This window comes from Amphiura filiformis, chromosome 16 (assembly GCF_039555335.1).
Source record: "Amphiura filiformis chromosome 16, Afil_fr2py, whole genome shotgun sequence".
Lineage (NCBI taxonomy): Eukaryota > Metazoa > Echinodermata > Ophiuroidea > Amphilepidida > Amphiuridae > Amphiura > Amphiura filiformis.
The window spans coordinates 24,170,904-24,191,456 of NC_092643.1; the positions used below are offsets into that span (position 1 = coordinate 24,170,904).

Genomic DNA, 20,553 nt, shown 5'->3' on the forward strand with positions numbered 1-20,553 from the left:
AATATGTAGAGGATTTTTTAACCCGTGAAAATACCCTGCGAGAAAAGCCGAGTACGGACAACGACTAAAAACGTCAACAACGTCGCCCTCTATAGTCATTATACAAAATGACGGGTTTCTATTTATGTGATATTCGTCAGTATGCTGTTGATTACGACGATACTTATGGTAAACAGTAACACGCAACAAAAACATTTCATTCAACATGTATTTTTTATATTATTATTATTATTATTATGATTTAATGCAGCTCCAAATTGTTATTAATCAATTTAATAAATACCTTGCATGTGTGGATTGTATCTTTGCATTCCTTTAAAGTATTGCATTTGATCATTACATAGGAAATTGTCATTAGTACAAGTTTGAGTTTATTCGTTTTGTTTCCACGAATATTGTTCTTGTGCAAAAGAGGGCTTTGATATGACATTTAAGTTGGTACCTTAAAATAAATAAAAGTAAAGTAAAGAAAACACAGTAATATTACATTTGATTTTGAAACATACACTGAATTTGAAATGTATATATGGTAGCAAAACACAATACAACTTCGTTTAATGCAGCTAGTTGGCCAGTCCAAACTAATAACATTAATAATAATGTAGATTTAGTATAAACATGATAAATATTTGCCTATGATATTCATACAATTAAACTTAATATTAATATTGTCTGCCTACCACCAACAATATAGTACTGATATGATCTATTTCTTCACCATGTAATACTGTGCTTATATAAAATCGCCCAATCCCATTTTGTACCACTTGACACTTGTTCGTGGGAGACAATAAGACAATGTGATAAACAACTGCTTTTAAATATACAAGGACTTTGATTTTTAAAACATTGGCACTCGATAATAATAATACCATGCCGACACTGACTTTTAGTGAAACTGTAATGCTGTTACCAAAATTGACACATTACGGGGCCAATTTATACCAATGTTTTCAAACGTTGAGATAATGGGCGTATTGAGTAATCGAACATATTGAGTAATCATTGGCGAGCTAGAAGCACCTCCTTTGCACTCACCCCCCCCCCCCCCACCAAACCAAACCAACTTTTTAGGTTCCTGATGAGATGACCCCAAAACATAATCACGATGTTCCCAAAAATATAAATTGGCTCCGAGGGGGGTCCAAGATGGCGTCCAAAATGGCCGGCAAATGCAGGTAATCACTATGAGGCCTGTCGAGTGCAGATCTGTCGGAACACGTTTTTCAATACGGAATAAATGCTAACCTCATGACATCATCCAAGTAGCAAAGTTCTTTTCCTGTTGAAAAAACGTTATCCGACGGATCTGCCGTCGACAATTCTGCTATAGATTACCATATATGAATATTATTTCTGAACCAAACTAACCTTTTTATCTTAATTAAAGACTCCAGCATAAACTCAAGTTCATATAAAAATCATTAAGTTATCATATATCGGGATTTTTCTGAACCAAACTATAACTTTTTGGCTTAATTTTGGGCCTAATATAAGATATGGTAACGGTAAACAAACATCTCAGCCATCATTGTACTTCTGTGATGGCCCCCTAAAATGGCCGCCAAAATTGGCAACAATACTAAAAATGACTGAAAATTCTCACTATGCTTATTCAGTCAAATATAAAGCACAGTCTTGAGACATCTCATGACAAAAACAATCAAAATATATTGCAAGTATTGTTTCCTCCCTATTACAAGTTTACATCAGTAGTGATGTCTAAATAAATAAATGGAAATTTTGACAGCGGGTGTCCGCCGGTTTCTACTCACAAACATGTAAACCTGTTAAAATAATGTATCACAAGTATTCTTTTCTCACAATTGAACATGATTCGACAAGCGCCGTAATCAAAATTGATTACGAAGAAATCGCCTTATATTCAAGCCCGGTATTCAAGTCAATCAGATTACATCAATCTACTTATACACGTTTCCCACATGCAAATCTGCATAAACGGCAACACAAAAGAACCATGTACGACAGTAAACACGCTGTGCATATGAAGATAACCATCAAGAAGGCAGCAACATCTATGAGATGGTACTGAATCCAACTTAACTCGTAAACCTTTGGTCGTAGATGTGAACCACCAAATTTAAGCACATGTTCGATCCAATAAACAGCGGTTTCCAAAGGAGGTTTGTCACGTAGTATCTCCGAGTAGCGGCTAATAGTTTCTTGATACCTGTGGGTAAGAGTGTTGCACAGAATAGATTATTCACAGATTCACCTGAAATCACCTAAACATACCTTTTTCACACAACTTTCAATCATTTATCATACCAGTCCAAAGCAAGGGTGCAAAAGTTGAACACCAAAATAAACATACCCCAACACCAACACCCACTTCCAAAACCCAGATTTGCAGCTATTTGCTGTCCAATCTATCTTCTTCTTAATTGTTCTTTATATTGATGACCGTTTGGACATCTGGTAGGTCTGGAAACCATGAAAAGCAGATTGAATAGAAATGAAATACTTTAAGGTTAGACAAAGAAACGTAAAAAGGACGTATGAAGTTGTTCTCTAAAATCAAGTTTTCTCAGCAATTAAATATCGCAGAGAGACAAAAGTCGGTGTCTATTATAGCGTCCCTTGTTCATTATCTTCATGGCTGTTTCCGTTATGAACTTACGCCCCTCTGAAAATCCATTGTATAACCTTAACAAACACGTATCATGTTCTTCTTAATCCTTTAGTATTAACTGTACTAACCTAGCAAACACAAAACATCTCGAGCACATTTAATTCGCAAACGTTGCCAGAATAGTTTGCCAGAAAAGGTTGCCAGAATACGTCGGGTAACTCGGGTTTACTAGTTGAATAAACGCTTTGATGATATTCAAAAACATTTTTGAAAACTTGCTTCAAAACATCCTAACATAAGGTGTTGGAAAAATATAACATATTTTACATTATATATTTAAACAGCATTTTTGCAAACGTTTGTGTGTGGGTTGGTGTGGGGTGTGCGGATGGGTGTGTGGGGTGGGTGTGTTTGCTGAATAAATGTTAGGAGTATTATATGCAATAGTCATGTTGAGTGGCAAATAAGATGAGATGAGATAAAATCTTTTTAGCTAGAAATAAGTCATGCCACACAATACTCACTTGGTGTCGTGAAGAACTTTTGTGATGGCATGCATGAAAACCCCTTCTGTAAGCTTACTCCTGTCAAGGTGTATCCCCATTCCTTTGGTTGCTACGCGATTGGCATTCTCCTTTTGGTCGTCCAACATAAGTGGGATAACCACCATCGGTACAGCATTATAAATGGCTTCATATATACCATTTAAACCTCCATGGGCGATATAAAGGCGTACCTTGGGATGACCTGTCAAGATTTTTAAAAACATTTTTTAAAGACGATATAATTAGGTAAAGTGCAGCTATTCTGCTGGCTTATGCTTCAAATTATACATCTTTCTTGGACTGGTGATTGAATTTAGACTTGATACAATCAAAAAAATGTACATATGCAAATACTGTCGTCCATATTTTATTCGTTGATTATTATATACCTCATTTCTCTTAAAAGTTTCGAAGGGAACGATTATACCATTTACATTCTTACCTAGTAAATCATTTTGTGGAAGCCACTTCATAATTTTAATATTGGTGCCGAGATTTGGTGGCATTGGTCCGTCGTGTTTCCACACTACTCTCTGAGGTAATTTACTTAAAACGCTGGTGATGATTCGCGTCTCTGGAGCATCAGGTAGAAATTTGATGATGGATCCTAAGGAGAAGATGATGAAACCATGGTCTCCAGAACCAGCTACAAAATCAGCAAGATCCTGCGTAAAATTTAAAGGAAATATGAAAGCAAGATGATATGGGTTTTAAAGGTAAATGTAGATGATGCTAAAGTTTTCCTAACCTGAAGCCCAACTTAAATGTTAACACTTTTTCAGATCTAAAAAACCCAAACATTTTTGAACACATTCGCAAACGTTAGAAAAGGTTGCCACAAAACGCCCATTTAAATGTCGGGTACTCGGGTTGCATAAACGTTTAAATGGTATTCAAAAACCATGAAGCTATTATAGCTTCAAGCTCAGACTAATAATAATTTTTAGGACAAACAGGCCCTTATACATGTACATAAGAGAAACATTTTACATAAGCAGTTACTATTTCACTAACATGATAACCACTGTTTTATCCATATGGGCAATGATCGAGGCACATAGCATGCATAGGCATAACCTGAATATTCAACCAGTTCTTTAAACTCATGATTTATATAAAAACATGATAGATAATTGTGACGTGTCATGTCAAAAGGAGACACTTTTGGGCAGGTGATCAATTTTGAGGTTTTTACATATCTTAAATATAGAGATATTTTGCTCCACAACGCCGTTTTCCCCAATGAAATCGGATATTCCTAATCAAAGATATTGAGTTCGTAAGTTATGGTATTATAAAATTGGAAATTGAGATATCGGCATTTAAAAATATTATTGATAATGTCGAGTAGGAATTACCTTGAAAAATGTCTCAAAAAAAAACATTAATAACATCACAAATTCGCAACAAACCCCAATTATGAAAAATCGCCCCAGGCAGATTTTTGGCTATTTCTCCATTTACGATCCTGCCCAAAAGTGTCTCCTTTTGACATGACACGTCACAATTGTGTTTTAAAGTAACAATATTTATCTGTTTGCAAAGACGCAACATACCTGTTATACAAATATCAATGAATAATATTGTGACTCAAAATAATACAGACACATTTTTTTTTGTTAAAGGAGGTGTACAGCAAGAAAAACATATGCAGTCCATCACTAAGCTCCACAACATGCTCATCTAACAGGGCACAGTTCTTTAACCCCAATACATTTGTACATTCATTGAATGACCTTTGGAAATTTGTGCACAAAAACTCATACCCTGCAACTTGAGGTCAAATTTTGCACTATGATTGTTTAATTGAGGTTATTGAACTATGCCATTTTGATGAGGCTATTGTGGTCCATAGTGCATTTCAAAAACATAATATCCTAATGAATCTGAAGTACTGTAGATTTCCTACAATCTTTATCCAAATTTGTCATTTCTACCAATGTTAGCTAACATATTTTGATGTAATAATATTTCCACCTCCAACTTAAGCTTAGCATGGACATAATCAGTCCGTTTGGTTACATCAGGGAAGATTGTTAAAGCCATAATGTATGATTTCTTTCAAATTTTATATATTCTATACTCAAAATGCTGCAATCACACTAGTAATAATTGTTGGGAAGGGTTTCTCTCCATTTTAAGCTGCAATAATAAGGTTAAGTATTAACGTGCAGTTCTTTAGGAGGACATAAAGTCATAATTCATGAATTATGACTTTATCATTGTTTATGTCGAACTTTATAATAAAGTATTTTTGTGGCACATGTGAGCACATCAGACTAGTCAAATTGCATTCTGAATACGAGGAATGTCCTGATATAAACTAATTGCGATATACATTAATGTATGGCAAATTATTTAAATTGATATTGACAATGACATTCCTCCTATTTAAATGCAATTTGGGGTTTCTGATGCCGGGGTCTGATGTGCTTTCAGGTCGTGTGGTCCCATAAAAATAGTGTGCAAAAGTTGCTATCTGATTCCTTAAATGTGCTTCCATTTTCGGGAAAATAAAAATCCCCGGTAAAATCATTACTCCTGTTGATGATCATTCGTGTGAGTGTTCATCCGTCAAGCTTTATTTAAGGGACGCGGAAATTGATGACAGAAAATCTTTATGCAAAATGTAAGGGACATTGCAGACTTACCTTTGGTAAGGCATTAGGGGGACGCACTCCTAACCCACCAACTGGAACAACATTTGGTAACCCTGGTGCTGGAAAATCTAACACCGTACTAGTTTGAGATAACCAAATTTCCGCTTTGGAGGCCATTTCCCATAAATCCATATCTGGTGCTATGTTGTATTCTCGTTTCATTTGGGTAAAATCTTTCACGAAAGCCGGCATTGTTATGTAATTCAGAGAGATATAAAACAATATATTTCCTACACGTTGCATGAATGTCATTCTATCCGTTAACATGTGCAGTCCAAGCATAGGTACATATGAAAGTTCTGATGGAACTCGATACACAAATCTAGATACACAAATATACTCACGATTTGCGGTAACTGCGATCCAAGGTATCTTTAAAATGTTGGCTATAAATATGTCACATGGAGTTATTGCATCGCCTATTAAAATATCATAATCTTCAGATTTGAGTTTTTCAAATAAATTATCATCACTGAGAAGAGCTCGGCAGTCAGCTGCCAAACTATGATAAAACCCCCAAACCAGATTAATTTGTTGCACAGAAGAGTAATCGTGAAATTTCACATCAGCAAGTTCCTGAGCGAACTTTGGATTAGTTGTAACATTTGGAGACCGATAGTAGATAGTTTGACTGGCATTGGATGCTGCAAAGTTCTCGCTGCATTTTTGGGATCCACTGAGTAGTGTTACATTGTGACCCAACTCGACTAGTTTTGCAGTTAATGTTGATAGTAGTTGTACATGACCCATACCTTGAACGGCAGGTCCTGGTATTATGATTTTGGCAGCATGGGAAAATGAGTTGCTCGTCATACATAATGTAGAAAGGCCTACACACAGGTAATACGATAACAGTTGCACAAGTAGTACTGACAGGGGTATAGAGGCGATACGAGATTGCGTCATGGTGGTCACGGGTGATACAAGTATTTCAAACCTGAATGAAACCAGGGAATGAAAACGCTGAACTTGAACCACTGTGGAAACCACTGATAGAACAACTAAACTTAGCATGAATGGAAACGAATACTGCATATTTATTCATATTTATTGATCCATAAAAATGTAAAGTAAGCTTACGTATCACCTGACAATGCACATGCATTGGGTAAACGGTGTGTGTTCACTCGTGTGTTTGATGTGTACAGGTCAGGTCACACCATGAAAAAAAAATGAATGTCACCGTAAAACAAGTTGTCATAACAGTAAAGAAAAAATTGCAATCTTAAGTTAATTATTGGTTAAAATAATTACCATTTTCGCAATAACATGATGCCCATTAGGCGACCAAAAGATAAAACGCTGTTCTACGGACGGACGGACCTTTCGGTCGGTCGGTTGTTTTGTTTTTTGGGAGGCTAAAAACTGCTTTCATTTGATCATTTGTACATAGAGAATTGTCATTAATGCTAATTTCATTTTGTTTCCACGCACATTAATTGCCGGATGCCCTCCGCATTATCAGACGTCACCCTTCCTGGTCGCACAACACTATCTGTTGATGATGTCATGGAACTTCCACATACATGATGGAATTGGGTAAAATTTACCAACAAAGAGAAGGTTTCGCGATGGGATCTCCGGTCTCACCGCTCGCATCCAACATATTCAAGGAATGATTTGAAGTCCGCCCACTAGATACCGCTTCCCATGCACCATCCTTCTGGGCCCGTTACGTTGATGATACTTTCGATCATCAGGAAAACAATCAGCTTCCTATGCTTGACACCCTTATTCACAGAAAGGAGACCGGCTCTACCAAAATCCCCATCTACCACAAACCCACACACACCGATCAGTATCTGATCATGGATTCGCACCACCCACCTAAGTTTGGGGTCATCGGAACATTGGTTCATAGAGTAGAGTCATTAGTCACAGAAGAAGAGAATAAAGTTCCTCCTAACCGTCAACCCTCCACTTCTGCTGTTTTTAAGGGTTCCGTCACCCTTCCCTATATTAAGGGAGCTTCGGCAGGACTTCGTCGAATTATGTGCAAGCGCGGTATTTTAAGCATTTTAAGCCAAGAAATACTCTTCGGCAATTCCTGGTGTCACCAAAGGACAAAATCAACAAGAATGAGAAATGCCATACCGTGTACAACATCCAATGCCAGAACTGCAATGCCGCTTATATCGGCGAAACCAAACGCCCCTAGGCATCAGAGCTTCAGAACATAGGAGGATGCCCTCCCCGGTATGTAGCGGAACACGCTAAGAACACCGGTCACTCTATTTCTACCGTACCGCGGATGCCAAAATCCTGGATACGGACCCTTCATGGGTTGGCAGAGGCGTCCGGGAAGCGGCTCACATCAGACAGAGCAAGAGTAGTTTGAACAGGGACGGCGGCCGGTACCACCTACAAGCAGTTTACACCTCGCTATTGAGACGTCCTGCACCGTCTGATGGTGCTGAGTCTCAATGACACATCCAACAGCGCCCCACGTGTTTATTGGGGCTGAAGGAAGTCTAGCGAATTGCAGACAGAAAGCTTCCAGAAGGTGAGCTATTTTAGCTGATTTGAAAAAAGTTCTGTTCATTACGTACAAACTATAGTTTGATAAGCTCGTAAATGAATGAAATAATGCTCTTTCACCTATTTTTACTTGTCATAAGCTTCAGCCAATGTCAAAGTGTCAAGTAATTAATACATTGTCGTATTAAATACAGTAAAGTGACACCAAATCAATTTTGAGTTTTGCAGAATGACGAATAGCGATTGTTCTCTTTCTTAAATTCATGTTAAAGATTAGTTCGCTAGAATTTGGCGGCAGGTGATCAGACAGTATACATGTAGAGCCAGAGGGCAGCATATCAATTATTTAACGGTGATTCAGATTGATAAGTGAGCAAAAGAGGGCGGCATACAGGATTAGTTAAGGGCGTAACATGAATTTATCAAAGAGATGAATCGCTATTCCAGATTTTGCGAAATTCATAACTGTACATAATGATACATCTCACCAATGACAACACGAAATTGGGTGAAACACAATATTGAAAAGCCGAATATATTAAAATATCTGCAGCGTGATATTGATAACATTATTATAGTATCAACCCAAATAAGCAAAGTTTGGCTGCTATGTGTATAAATTAACTGCGTATACTGCACATAATACACTATGGACCACAATGGCCTCATCTCAGTGGCATATTTCAATAACCTCAATTAAACACTCATAATGCAAAATTTGACCTCAAGTTGCAGAGTATGAGTTTTTATACTCAAATTTTCAAAGGTCATTCAATGAATGTACAAATGTATTGGGGTTAAAGAAATGTGCCTTGATAGATGAGCATGTTGTGGATCCTTGGCAAGCAACTGAAATTCAAAGCAACTTCACTCAACTTCAACTTCTCAATGATTCTGGATACCCGATTTATGAACGTATTTTCAGTTTTGCAGGTCTAATAAAACACATAATTATGAAATATTATTCAATATTTTCATCTGTTCCACTTCAGTGAGAGGAATATAATTAAGGTATAAGCTTCTGCAGGTCATTATTAAAGCTTTTTCATGTATGTACATGTAATATGCTCATAATAAATACTTGTATATCCCTCTCACTCAAGTGAAACTAGTAATAAGAGCAGTACGGCTCCGCCATCTTGCTACCAAAACGAGGTTCTACCTGCAAATGTGTGTGTAAAATGTGCCGTTTTGTTTCTCAAGCTTTTCTAGCAACGCGCCAGAAACCTTGTGCAAATCGTATACGCGATAATAAAAGCATGCGTTTAACACAGGCGTAAGCACACACATCACCCACCTTGTTTTGAAATGACAGTGTGATCGGCAAATATCGAGTGAACAGATAACTATGGTGAAACAATAGTTTAGAGTAGTGTAGTACTAGTACCTTTTTGGGCAGTTTATTAACAGAAAATATTGAACTATGGTTTATGATTAAAAGCAGGGGAGATGTGACTCAGCATTAATGTGGGGAATCACACAAAAGGTATAAACAAAGTTTCAAAAAGGCAAATATTTTCTTTTTCATAAAAATAGAGACCAGCTCTCAGTATACATGTAGTATACCAGCTCTATTTCGATCCATCCTCTGGTTCCCTTAGTGAGTTGGAACAGATTTTCTCTGTTTCTATATATAGTTTATGATACCACATATATATAGAAATCTCCTAACACCTGATCCGTGCAAAACAAATCAGTGTTTCGGAAAATGGAAGTGGCATGTAACACGATGGAAATGGCATGTAACATGATGACATACATTATTAAAGGTTTTAAAAACAAACGATTAGGCTCTGATTCATGTTTAGTCCAAATTTAACTTTGTTATTTGATTGTCTATCGCAAATGAGCAGCATAACTTCTAAAACTTTCAAAATGTGTTCTATTTCAAAAACACCATCTCTGGAAAGAGATGTCCTATAGGGTGATCTATTCTGCAATTTTCCGTTCAATCGTATTGGACTTTGAAGAATCAAGAAATTTACGTTGAGAACGAAAACGTAGAACGTGCAAAATTTTGACGTACTTTGTTGCAAATATTAGTCACGTGTACATTGCGTGATGTGATGAATTTGGTATGGTCTTCTAGCTGTATCCTATAATACTGATGATAGGGTTGGGGATTAAGTTTAGGGTTTAGGGTTCCCTGATTCGACAAGCGCCGACCTTCTATATTGTAATCATAATAGGCGAGAATTATTCGGTTTTGTTCACAGAGGAGTTAAGTTACTCCTCTGTGGTTTTGTTACTACTCGCGTCAACTAACGCCTGTGTAAATTCACAAAAGCGCGTGTCAGTCAAGCAATACGCAAAGCGCGATTCGCTTAGGTGGTACGCCAAGCTTGTACGCTATTCTATATCAATCCACGGTGTTATGAGTCCCGCATATTACGAGCTGATCAGACTATAACATGCTAAAGCGGCAAAATTGATTACGAAGAAATCGCTTTATAATCAAGTCAATCAGATTACATCAATCAACTTTTACACGTTTCCCACTATTAAAACTGCATAAACGGTAGCAAAACAGAACTATGTACGACAGTAAACAAGCTGTGAATATGAAGATAACCATCAAGAAGGCAGCAACATCTATGAGATGGTACTGAATCCAACTCAACTCGTAAACCTTTGGTCGTAGATGTGAACCACCAAATTTAAGCACATGTTCGATCCAATAAACAGCGGTTTCCAAAGGAGGTTTATCATGTAGTATCTCCGAGTAGCGGCTAACCGTTTCCTGGTATCTGTGGGTAAGAGTGTTGTAAAAAATTGTCGGTTATTCACAGATATATGATGTATACATTAAGTTGCTGAATCGCTCAAACAACTTTCAATCATGCATCGTACCAGTTCAAAGCAAGGGTACAATAGTTGAACACTAAATACAAATATCCCAACACCAACACGGCACCAACATCCACTTCCAACACTCCACCATACTACTAAAGTATTTGCTGCCCAATTTATCTCCTTCTTATTTGTTCCTTTATTGATGACCGTTTGGACATTTCGTAGGTCTGAAAACCATGAAAAGCAGGATTCAACAGAAAAAAATGAAATACTTTAATAACAAACACGTATCATTATCTTCTTTATGCTCAGAAAAGGTTGCCTAAAAACGTTCCTTTAAATGTCGGGTAACTCGAGTTGTATAAAGTGTATAAAACGTTTTAAGAATATTCAAAAACATTTTTGAAACATTTGGTTACCTGCAAAAACATTCTAACATTTTAATGTCATTTTTTACGTGTGTAGGCAAAATATTTTGCAAACAAAATGTTTACAATACCGTAGCATTGACAAACGTTTATTGTGTGTGTTGCTGTGTTTGGTGGGGTAACTCAAATGTCAGGAGAGTGGCATGATATACCTGTTAGGTTGAGTGAGATAAATAATGACAATATCGTTTGGGGGATATTGGTTACGTGTAGAAATTTGGCATGCAACACATATTTTCGCTGAGCAGTTTTGGGACACTGTGAACTCTGACATATCGGGGAAAATGCTTTAATTATTATTCATTCATTTATTATTGTTAGAAGCTATCATTAAAAGTATTTTAAATAATTAATTTATGAAATAACCATGTTTTGTTGCTGTTGTTGTTGTTGTTATTCTAGTAAAGCATTTAAAATAATATTTTGTACGCACAAAAAGCAATTTTCCCGATATAGGTCAAAGAGCAAAGTGTCCCAAAACTACAAAAATTGTACCACAATGCATTGCAAAGTTTAATGCCGATTTGGCTTATACTCACTTGGTGTCGTTAAGAACTTTTGTGACGGCATCCATAAAAACCTCTTCTGTAAGCTTACTCCTGTCAAGATGTATCCCCATTCCTTTGGTTGCTACACGATTGGCATTCTCCTTTTGGTCATCCAACATAAGTGGGATAACCACCATCGGTACAGCATTATAAATGGCTTCATATATACCATTTAAACCTCCATGGGCGATGTAAAGGCGTACCTTGGGATGACCTGTCAAGATTTTTGAAAACATTATTTTAAGACGATATAATAAGCCCAATCGGCAGTAGAAGTTTGCAATGCATTGTGGGACAGTTTTTGCAGTTTTAGGACACTTTGTCCTTTGACCTATCGGGAAAATTGCTGTAATTATTAATAATTTATTTATTATTGTCATAATGTTATCATTAAAAATATTTAAATAATTAATTCATTTAATAATAATGTTTTTTAAGTTTGTTTTTATTCTAGTAACAAGTTTTAAATTATATTTTGTACGCACAAAACCCGAATTTTCCAGATAGGTCAAAGGGCAAAGTGTCCTAAAAAAACCGGAAGTTACAATAGCGATTTGGCTTATTAGGTAAAGTGCAGCTATTCTGCTGGCTTATGCTTCAAATTATACATCTTTCTTGGACTTGTGAATTTAGACTTGATACAATCACAAAAATGCACATATGCAATACTGCCGTCCATATTTTATACGTTTATTATTATATACCTCATTTCTCTCAAAAGTTTCGAAGGGAACGATCATACCATTTACATTCTTACCCAGTAAATCATTTTGAGGAAGCCACTTCATAATTTTAATATTGGCGCCGAGATTTGGTGGCATTGGTCCGTCATGTTTCCACACTACTCTCTGAGGTAGTTTACTTAAAACGCTGGTAATGATTCGCGTCTCTGGAGCATCAGGAAGAAATTTGATGATGGATCCTAAGGAGAAGACGATGAAACCATGGTCTCCAGAACCAGCTACAAAATCAGCAAGATCCTGCGTAGAATTTAAAGGAAATGTGAAAAGATGATGATATGGTTTTTAAAGGTAAATGCAGATGATGCTAAAGTTTTCCTAACCTGAACCCCAACTTTAACATTTTTTCAGATCTAAAAAACCCAAACATTTTTGAAAACATTCGTAAACGTTAGAAAAGGTTGCCACAAAACGTCCGTTTAAAAAATGTCGGGTACTAAGACTGTAAAACGTTTTAACGATATTCAAAAACTTTTTCAGACCTTGAAGCTCAGACTAATAATGATTCTTAGGACAAACGGGCCCGTATACATGTACATAAAAGAAACATTTTACAAAAGCAGTCACTATTTCACTAACATGACAAGCACTGTTTTATCCATATCAAGGCACATAGGCATAACTTAAATATTCAACCAGTTCTTTAAGGGATCTGGAATGAGCGTTTTGAGTGTTTCGACAGTATTTTTTGTGGGACATGAGAGCACATCAGACAAATTGAATTGCATTCTGAATACGAAGAATGTCTTTCTGATATCAAATAATTTTCATTTTTTGAAATTTACAATATAATACAAATTTTATGACAAATTATAAAAATTTGATATTTTTCACATTTTTTATATATAACAGTCCTCGAAGTAAATTTTATAAATCTAATGATATATTCTTAAAGTGTATGTAGCTGGAGGAAAAGCCGACGATCAATTGAAAATTTTGACCTTTCATATTGAAGATACGGATTTTTTTCCCAAAAAGACCTAATTTGTTTTGGTGTTTTGGGGAAAAAATCCATATCTTCAATACGAAAGGTCAAAATTTTCAATTGATCGTCGGGTTTTCATCCCACCTACATACACTTTAAGTATAAATCATCAGATTTGTAGTTTACTTCGAGTAAGTACTGTTAAATATCAAAAATATCAATTTTTAATAATTTGCCATAAAATGTGTATTATATTGTGAATTTCAAAAAAATCAAAATTATTTGATATAGAAAGATATTCTTCGTATTCAGAATGCAATTCGATATGTCTGATGTGCTCTAATGTCCCACAATGAATACTGTCCAAACGTTCATACCCCACCCTTAAACTTTATCAAAATATGATAGATAGTTGTATTTTAAAGTATTCCAAAGTATGGCTCCACAAAAAGGCAGATTGGAACGGACTCAGAAGTGCTTTAGCCGCAGCTCCGTGGAACAAGTTGATCACAAAAAACAACCCTGAAGCTGCATGTGATAATGTGACCAATGTCATCTGTGAGGCAATGCATGAGTTTATACCCCAGAGATCTGTGCACTCCTATGTTAACTACCCAGAATGGTGGAATGATGGCTGTGAAAGGGCACTCAAGAAGAAGGATACCAAGTGGAGATGTTGGAAATCCTCCAGACTCCAGAGTCCCGACTTGAATATAACAGAGCCAGGACAGAGTACACATCTGTGTCAAGAAAAGCTGCATCTGCGCACAAGTCTAGAGTTAAGGAGAAGATGACAGACGAGCTCCAGACAGGATAAAAGTCTTGGTGGTGGACCGCACATCGGCTTATGGGCAAAGGGGGCAAGAGTGAAATACCAGTCCTCAAATCTGATGGCAACACCTACATAACATCAGAGGCTAAAGCTGAGTGCTTTGCAACATTCTTCAGTGACAAAATCAACCATCCCTCATGCTGAGAACTGTAAGCCAGTCCCCAACATTCCAAACAAGACTGCTTCCAAGTGCGGCAACATTGTATTCTGGCCAAAGCAAGTCAGTAAGCAGCTGAAGAAACTCGACATCAACAAAGCTTCTGGACCAGATGGTATCCCATCCATTGTGCTTAGAACCGCTGCCCCTGAGCTTGCTACCCCACTTGCTCGTCTCTTCCAACTTTGCTTTGATAAAGGTCATGTGCCGAACCAGTGGAAGGTTGCTAATGTCATCCCATGCCACAAGAAAGGGGACAGGCATTCTCCCAGCAACTATCGCCCTATATCCCTACTGTCAACACTGTCTAAAGTCATGGAGAGACTGATATATGAAGCTATGTGGCGCCACCTAGACTCACATCAGCTAATATCTAAGCAGCAGTTTGGTTTCAGGGCTGGCCATTCCACTTCCGATGCCCTAACATATGTCTCCCAGTGGCTATCAAACTCCATCAATGACAGAGAAGAAAGTAGAGTTGCCTGCCTTGACATCAGTAAGGCTTTCGACAGGGTATGGCACCCCGGCCTATTGGCAAAGCTATCTGCTCTGGGTTTCACTGGAAAGCTGCTGAAGTGGTTGAAGGACTACCTCACCAACCGTTCCATGAGAGTCTCACTGAATGGGATTTCATCAACTGAAAAGCCTATAAATGCTGGTGTCCCACAAGGCTCCATCCTTGGACCACTTCTGTTTATCATCTTCATCGATGACATCACCTCCGGACTTACAAATCCATCAATCTTATATGCTGATGATGTAACCCTGATGTCATCCATCAAGTCCAAGGAAGATAGAATTGGCGCTGCAATATCACTTGATGTAGACCTCAAAGCAATAGAGACATGGGCAAACACATGGAATGTACTGTTTGGAGCTGCGAAGTGCAAGACCACCACTATTTCTAACCGCAGAGATGCTTCATATAGTCACCCTAACCTCCACTTTTTTGGAACAACTCTAGAAGAGGCAGACAGCGTTGACCTTCTTGGTCTTACTGTTAACAAAGACCTGTCATGGACCCCTGTAGTGGACAAGATGGCAAGAACAGCTAGCCAACGTCTTGGTCTCCTACGTCGTGCGGCCCCCTACCTTGTCCCTTCTCAGAGAGCAACGATATACAAGACTATGATCCGATCCAAGATGGAATATGCCAGCTCTGCATGGATGGGTGCTCCACCCACTTCTCTGTCCAAACTTGATGCTATACAGAGAAGAGCGGTACGTATCATTGGCATCTCAGAAGCAGATGGAAAGAACCATCAAATACAGCACCTGAGACATAGAAGAGCAGTAGGAGCCATCACTCTATTTCATCGGATGTTCTATGGCGAAGCTCCAGAACTCCTTCAACATCTGTTACCAGATCGTATGATTATTGATCCTCGTCTGCGGCGTTCTGTCAGATCCCACGACCAGGCTGTCAAAATCCCAAGATCCAACCTGGTCAGCCACCAGAGGTCATTCCTTCCATCCTCAGCTCACCTTTGGAACGCTCTACCTGGTCCAATTATCTCTAACCAGAATCGGCTGAGCTTCAAACGGGAGGTTAACAACTATCTTGGCGCCAACCCATCAGCGCTATCATACCGATAGCAGCTGTTAATGCCTTGCATAGTTTAGACATAAAAAAAAAAAAAAAGTAACAATATTTATCTGTTTGCAGGAACGCAACATACCCGTTATACAAATATGAAAAATATTGTGACTCAAAATATTATAAATACAAAGTTGTTAAAGGAGGTGTACAGCAAGAAAAACATGCAGTCCATTTCAAGAACATACCTTATCCAAATGTCTAACAATGAATCGGAAGGACGGTAGATTTCCTACAATCTTTATTCAAATTTGTCATATAATTTCTACCAATGTTAGCTAACATATTTTGATGTTACAATATTTTCACCTCCAACTGAAGCTTAGCTTGGACATAATTTTTATAATAGCTTCTACAGGGTGTCCCCGAATGAAATGTATCGTCGGAAATTCAGAACTGAATTGTTTGGGTATTTTAACACCACAACTAAACATAACTAAATCACTGGTGTGGTCGAGAAATAAATCATCTATCACATACTTTTTGAATTATGACAATTGACCACACCTTTCGTGAAATATAAGAATTTTGCGAAATTTTCAAACCTTTCATCAATCGGGGTGCTAATTACTTCGCATTATCAGCGCATGAGGTGTATTGTCATTGATATATATTTGACTCCGTGGAACGGGCTGAAAATGAGGTAGTTTCGTAAAATTTCAAAAACGGAGCTTTCAATTGTCAAAATGCAAAAAGTATGTGATAGCTGATATATTTCTCAACCACGTCAGTTATTTAGTTATATTTCGTTTATGCGTTAATACCCAAACAATTCAGTTTCCGACGATACAGTTCTCTCAGGGACACCCTGTATAGTTCCGTTTTGTTACACCAGGGAAGATTATTAAGGGATCTGGAATGAGCGTTTTGAGCGTTTCGACAGTATTTTTGTGGGACATGAGAGCACATCAGACATATCGAATTGCATTCTGAATACGAAGAATGTCTTTCTGATATCAAATAATTTTAATTTTTGAAATTCACGATATAATACAAATTTTATGACAAATTATTAAAATTTGATATTTTCACATTTTTTATATATAACAGTCCTCGAAGTAAATTATATAAATCTAATGACATATTCTTAAAGCGTATGTAGCTTGGAAGAAAAGCCGACGATCAATTGAAAATTTTGACCTTTCATATTGAAGATATGGATTTTTTTTGGTGTTTTGGGGAAAAAATCCATATCTTCAATATAAAAGGTCCTCAGTCCTCGAAGTAAATTTTATAAATCTAATGACATAATTTTATAAATCTAATGACATATTCTTAAAGTGTATGTAGCTGGCAGGAAAAGCCGACGATCAATTGAAAATTTTGACCTTTCATATTGAAGATATGGATTTTTTCCCAAAAAGACCTAATTTTTTTGGTGTTTTGGGGAAAAAATCCATATCTTCAATATGAAAGGTCAAAATTTTCAATTGATCATCGGCTTTTATCCCACCTACATACACTTTAAGTATAAATCATGAGATTTATAAAGTTTATTTCGAGTACTGTAAAATATCAATTTTTAATCATTTACCATAAAATATGTATTACATTGCGAATTTCAATATGTCTAATGTGCTCTAATGTCCCACAATAAATACTGTCCAAACGTTCATACCCCCACCCCTTAACAGGGTTGTCTTTATGATAAATGAAGCTAAATGACATCATAGCAATCTTTTAGGTACAGTGACATCATCGTTTATTCGTTAAAGTACAAATCAATAATAGTGTATTTATCAAAAATAAAAAGCCAATTATTGATTTTTGATGAAAATTATAGGAAATCGAAACTTCTAATGTTATTCATTGTTTGGTCTTTGGATATGATTGGATTAAGCACATGGATTTTTCTTATCGTTCACCCCCTTAAAGCGGAAGTTTATGGAAGTGATCGAACCAATACAGAATGTTATTACACATGTCATTGTACTGCCATACAATCCGAATGCCCTATACACCCTATGCACATTATATTTGCAGAGCTAAGATGTAAAAAGGCTTAAAAATACATAATCGAAAATACTTGCCATATGAAAATACATACTGTCGTTATAAATACCAAAACGATAACATTAATTTTGTGACCAAGATGTGTTTAAATTCACAAGATGTAACTGTAAGTGTTGACTCAACTCATTCGAAGTATTAACATATTAAACTCTCTCCACGCTGGTGTCGACTGCAGACGACAAGTTTTAAAAAAATTTAAAAATTCAAAAATTTCAGAATTTTAAATTTTCATGACCATATTTGGAATCAGCATAACAAATGCATTAAAATGAGTACAAACAAGCCTAGTATTGGTTCAGTGGTTCTTAAAATAGTTCTTGATATTTTGAAAAAATTGGACTTTTTATAATTATGGCTAGCACGAAGAGCATTAACATGCTGCATTTTATTAATAGGCTCGATGTTTTGAAAGTGGAGACTTCGAACAAACTATACATCGTCTGGTATACTTCCTTGATCTATTCAACATGTACAAATATAAGCTACATTTATATAACCTTTTATATAATGGTGCTTGCATAAAATTCCTTTAAGGTATCGGATAGTAACGTTTGCAAAGTTTATGGCACATGAGAGCACATCTATGACATTCAGACTTGTCTTTGCATTCTGAATACCAGGAATGACCTGATATAAACTAATCGCGATGTACAATGTAATACAAATGTATGGCAATATTTAACTTGATATTGACATTTATTCCTCGTATTCAAATGCAATTTGGTGTTTCTGATGACGGGGCTCCGTCGGGGTCTGATGTGCTCTCGGGTCGTGAGATCCCACAAAAATAGTGTGCAAAAGTTGCTATCCGATTTATGTGCTTCCATTTTCAGATATTTCGGGGAAAATAAAAATCGTTAATACTCCTGTTGATGATCATTCGTGTGAGTGTTCATCCGTCAAGTTGATTGATTGATTGATTGATTGATTGATTGATTGATTGATTGATTGATTGATTGATTGATTGCTTGATTGATTGATTGATTGATTGATTGATTGATTGATAATCCAGGCAAATATACATACAATAGCAGAAAAAAATGTAAGAGACATTGCAGACTTACCTTTGGTAGGGCCTTCGGGGGACGCACTCCTAAACCACCAACGGGAACAACATTTGGTAACCCTGGTGCTGGAAAATCTAACACCGTACTTGTTTGAGATAACCATATTTCCGCTTTGGAGGCCATTTCCCATAGATCCATATCTGGTGCTATGTGGTATTCTTGTTTTATTTGGGTAAAATCTTTCACGAAAGCCGGCATTGTTATGTAATTCAGGGAGATATAAAACAATGTGTTTCCTACACGTTGTATGAATGTCATGCTGTCCGTTAACATGTGCAGTCCAAGCATAGGTACGTATGAAAGTTCAGCTGGAACTCGATACACAAATCTAGATACACAGACATACTCACGATTTGCTGTGACTGCTATCCAAGGTATCTTTAAAATGTTGGCTATAAATATGTCACATGGAGTTATTACATCTCCTATTAAAATATCATAATCTTCAGATTTGAGTTTTTCAAATAAATTATTATCACTGAGAAGAGCTCGGCAGTCAGCTGCTAAACTATCATAGAACCCCCAAAATACGTTAATTTGTTGCACAGAAGAGTAATCGTGAAATTTCACATCAGCAAGTTCCTGAGCGAACTGTGGATTAGTTGTAGCATTTGGGGACCGATAGTAGATAGTTTGACTAGCATTAGATGATGCAAATTTGTCGCTGCATTTTTGGGATCCACTGAGTAGTGTTACATTGTGACCCAACTCGACTAGTTTTGCAGTTAATGTTGATAATACCTGCACATGACCCATACCTTGAACGGCAGATCCTGGTATTAAGATTTTGGCAGCATGGGAAAATGAGTTACTCGTCATACAAAATGTAGATATACACAGGTAATACGCTAGTAGAAGTTGCACAAGTAGTAGTGGTAGAGAGGCGACACGAGATGGTGTCATGGTGGTCATGGTGATTAGAAGTATTCCAGAACTGAATGAACCCAGAGAACGCCGAAACCACTGATATAGAAGTGCTCAAACGTGAACCTCTCGCCGTACCGGGTATGTTAAGCTGAATCAGGCCCGCGTGTATTTTTTGTGTGTACTTATTGACCTCACGGATTGACCCATAAAATAATAACATTGCGTGCACAGCATGATAAGTAAGTAAGGTTGTAACCAGTGTAGGTTGTAAACGTTACAAATGTACACATAAAATTATCTCGGTTCTGAA

The 20,553-nt window shown here is 36.9% G+C and overlaps 2 protein-coding genes across 2 annotated transcripts; both read right to left on the bottom strand.

Moving 5' to 3' along the window:
- Nucleotides 1-1,422: 1,422 nt before the first annotated feature.
- LOC140135762 (UDP-glucuronosyltransferase 2B1-like) lies at nucleotides 1,423-6,785 on the bottom strand. The gene is made up of 4 exons (XM_072157377.1): nucleotides 5,790-6,785; nucleotides 3,581-3,803; nucleotides 3,118-3,340; nucleotides 1,423-2,191 (listed from the first exon to the last, which is right to left on the bottom strand). The coding sequence occupies exons 1-4, from the start codon at nucleotides 6,702-6,704 to the stop codon at nucleotides 1,927-1,929; spliced, it is 1,626 nt and encodes a 541-aa protein (XP_072013478.1). The 5' UTR covers nucleotides 6,705-6,785; the 3' UTR covers nucleotides 1,423-1,926.
- A 145-nt stretch (nucleotides 6,786-6,930) lies between these two features.
- Nucleotides 6,931-20,553, bottom strand: LOC140135761 (UDP-glucuronosyltransferase 2B1-like). Its single transcript, XM_072157376.1, has 4 exons — nucleotides 19,374-20,553; nucleotides 12,803-13,025; nucleotides 12,037-12,259; nucleotides 6,931-11,023 (listed from the first exon to the last, which is right to left on the bottom strand). The coding sequence occupies exons 1-4, from the start codon at nucleotides 20,286-20,288 to the stop codon at nucleotides 10,750-10,752; spliced, it is 1,635 nt and encodes a 544-aa protein (XP_072013477.1). The 5' UTR covers nucleotides 20,289-20,553; the 3' UTR covers nucleotides 6,931-10,749.

Excerpts from the sequence above, each read along its gene's own strand:
- LOC140135762 (XM_072157377.1), bottom strand. The coding sequence starts at position 6,704 with ATGACGCAATCTCGTATCGCCTCTATACCCCTGTCAGTACTACTTGTG. Across the intron at positions 3,804-5,789 it reads CCCCTAATGCCTTACCAAAG|GATCTTGCTGATTTTGTAGC; the intron begins GTAAGTCTGCAA and ends AATTTTACGCAG. Across the intron at positions 2,192-3,117 it reads AAAGTTCTTCACGACACCAA|GTATCAAGAAACTATTAGCC; the intron begins GTGAGTATTGTG and ends TCTTACCCACAG.
- LOC140135761 (XM_072157376.1), bottom strand. The coding sequence starts at position 20,288 with ATGACCACCATGACACCATCTCGTGTCGCCTCTCTACCACTACTACTT. Across the intron at positions 13,026-19,373 it reads CCCCGAAGGCCCTACCAAAG|GATCTTGCTGATTTTGTAGC; the intron begins GTAAGTCTGCAA and ends AATTCTACGCAG. Across the intron at positions 12,260-12,802 it reads TCCTCAAAATGATTTACTGG|GTCATCCCAAGGTACGCCTT; the intron begins GTAAGAATGTAA and ends AAATCTTGACAG.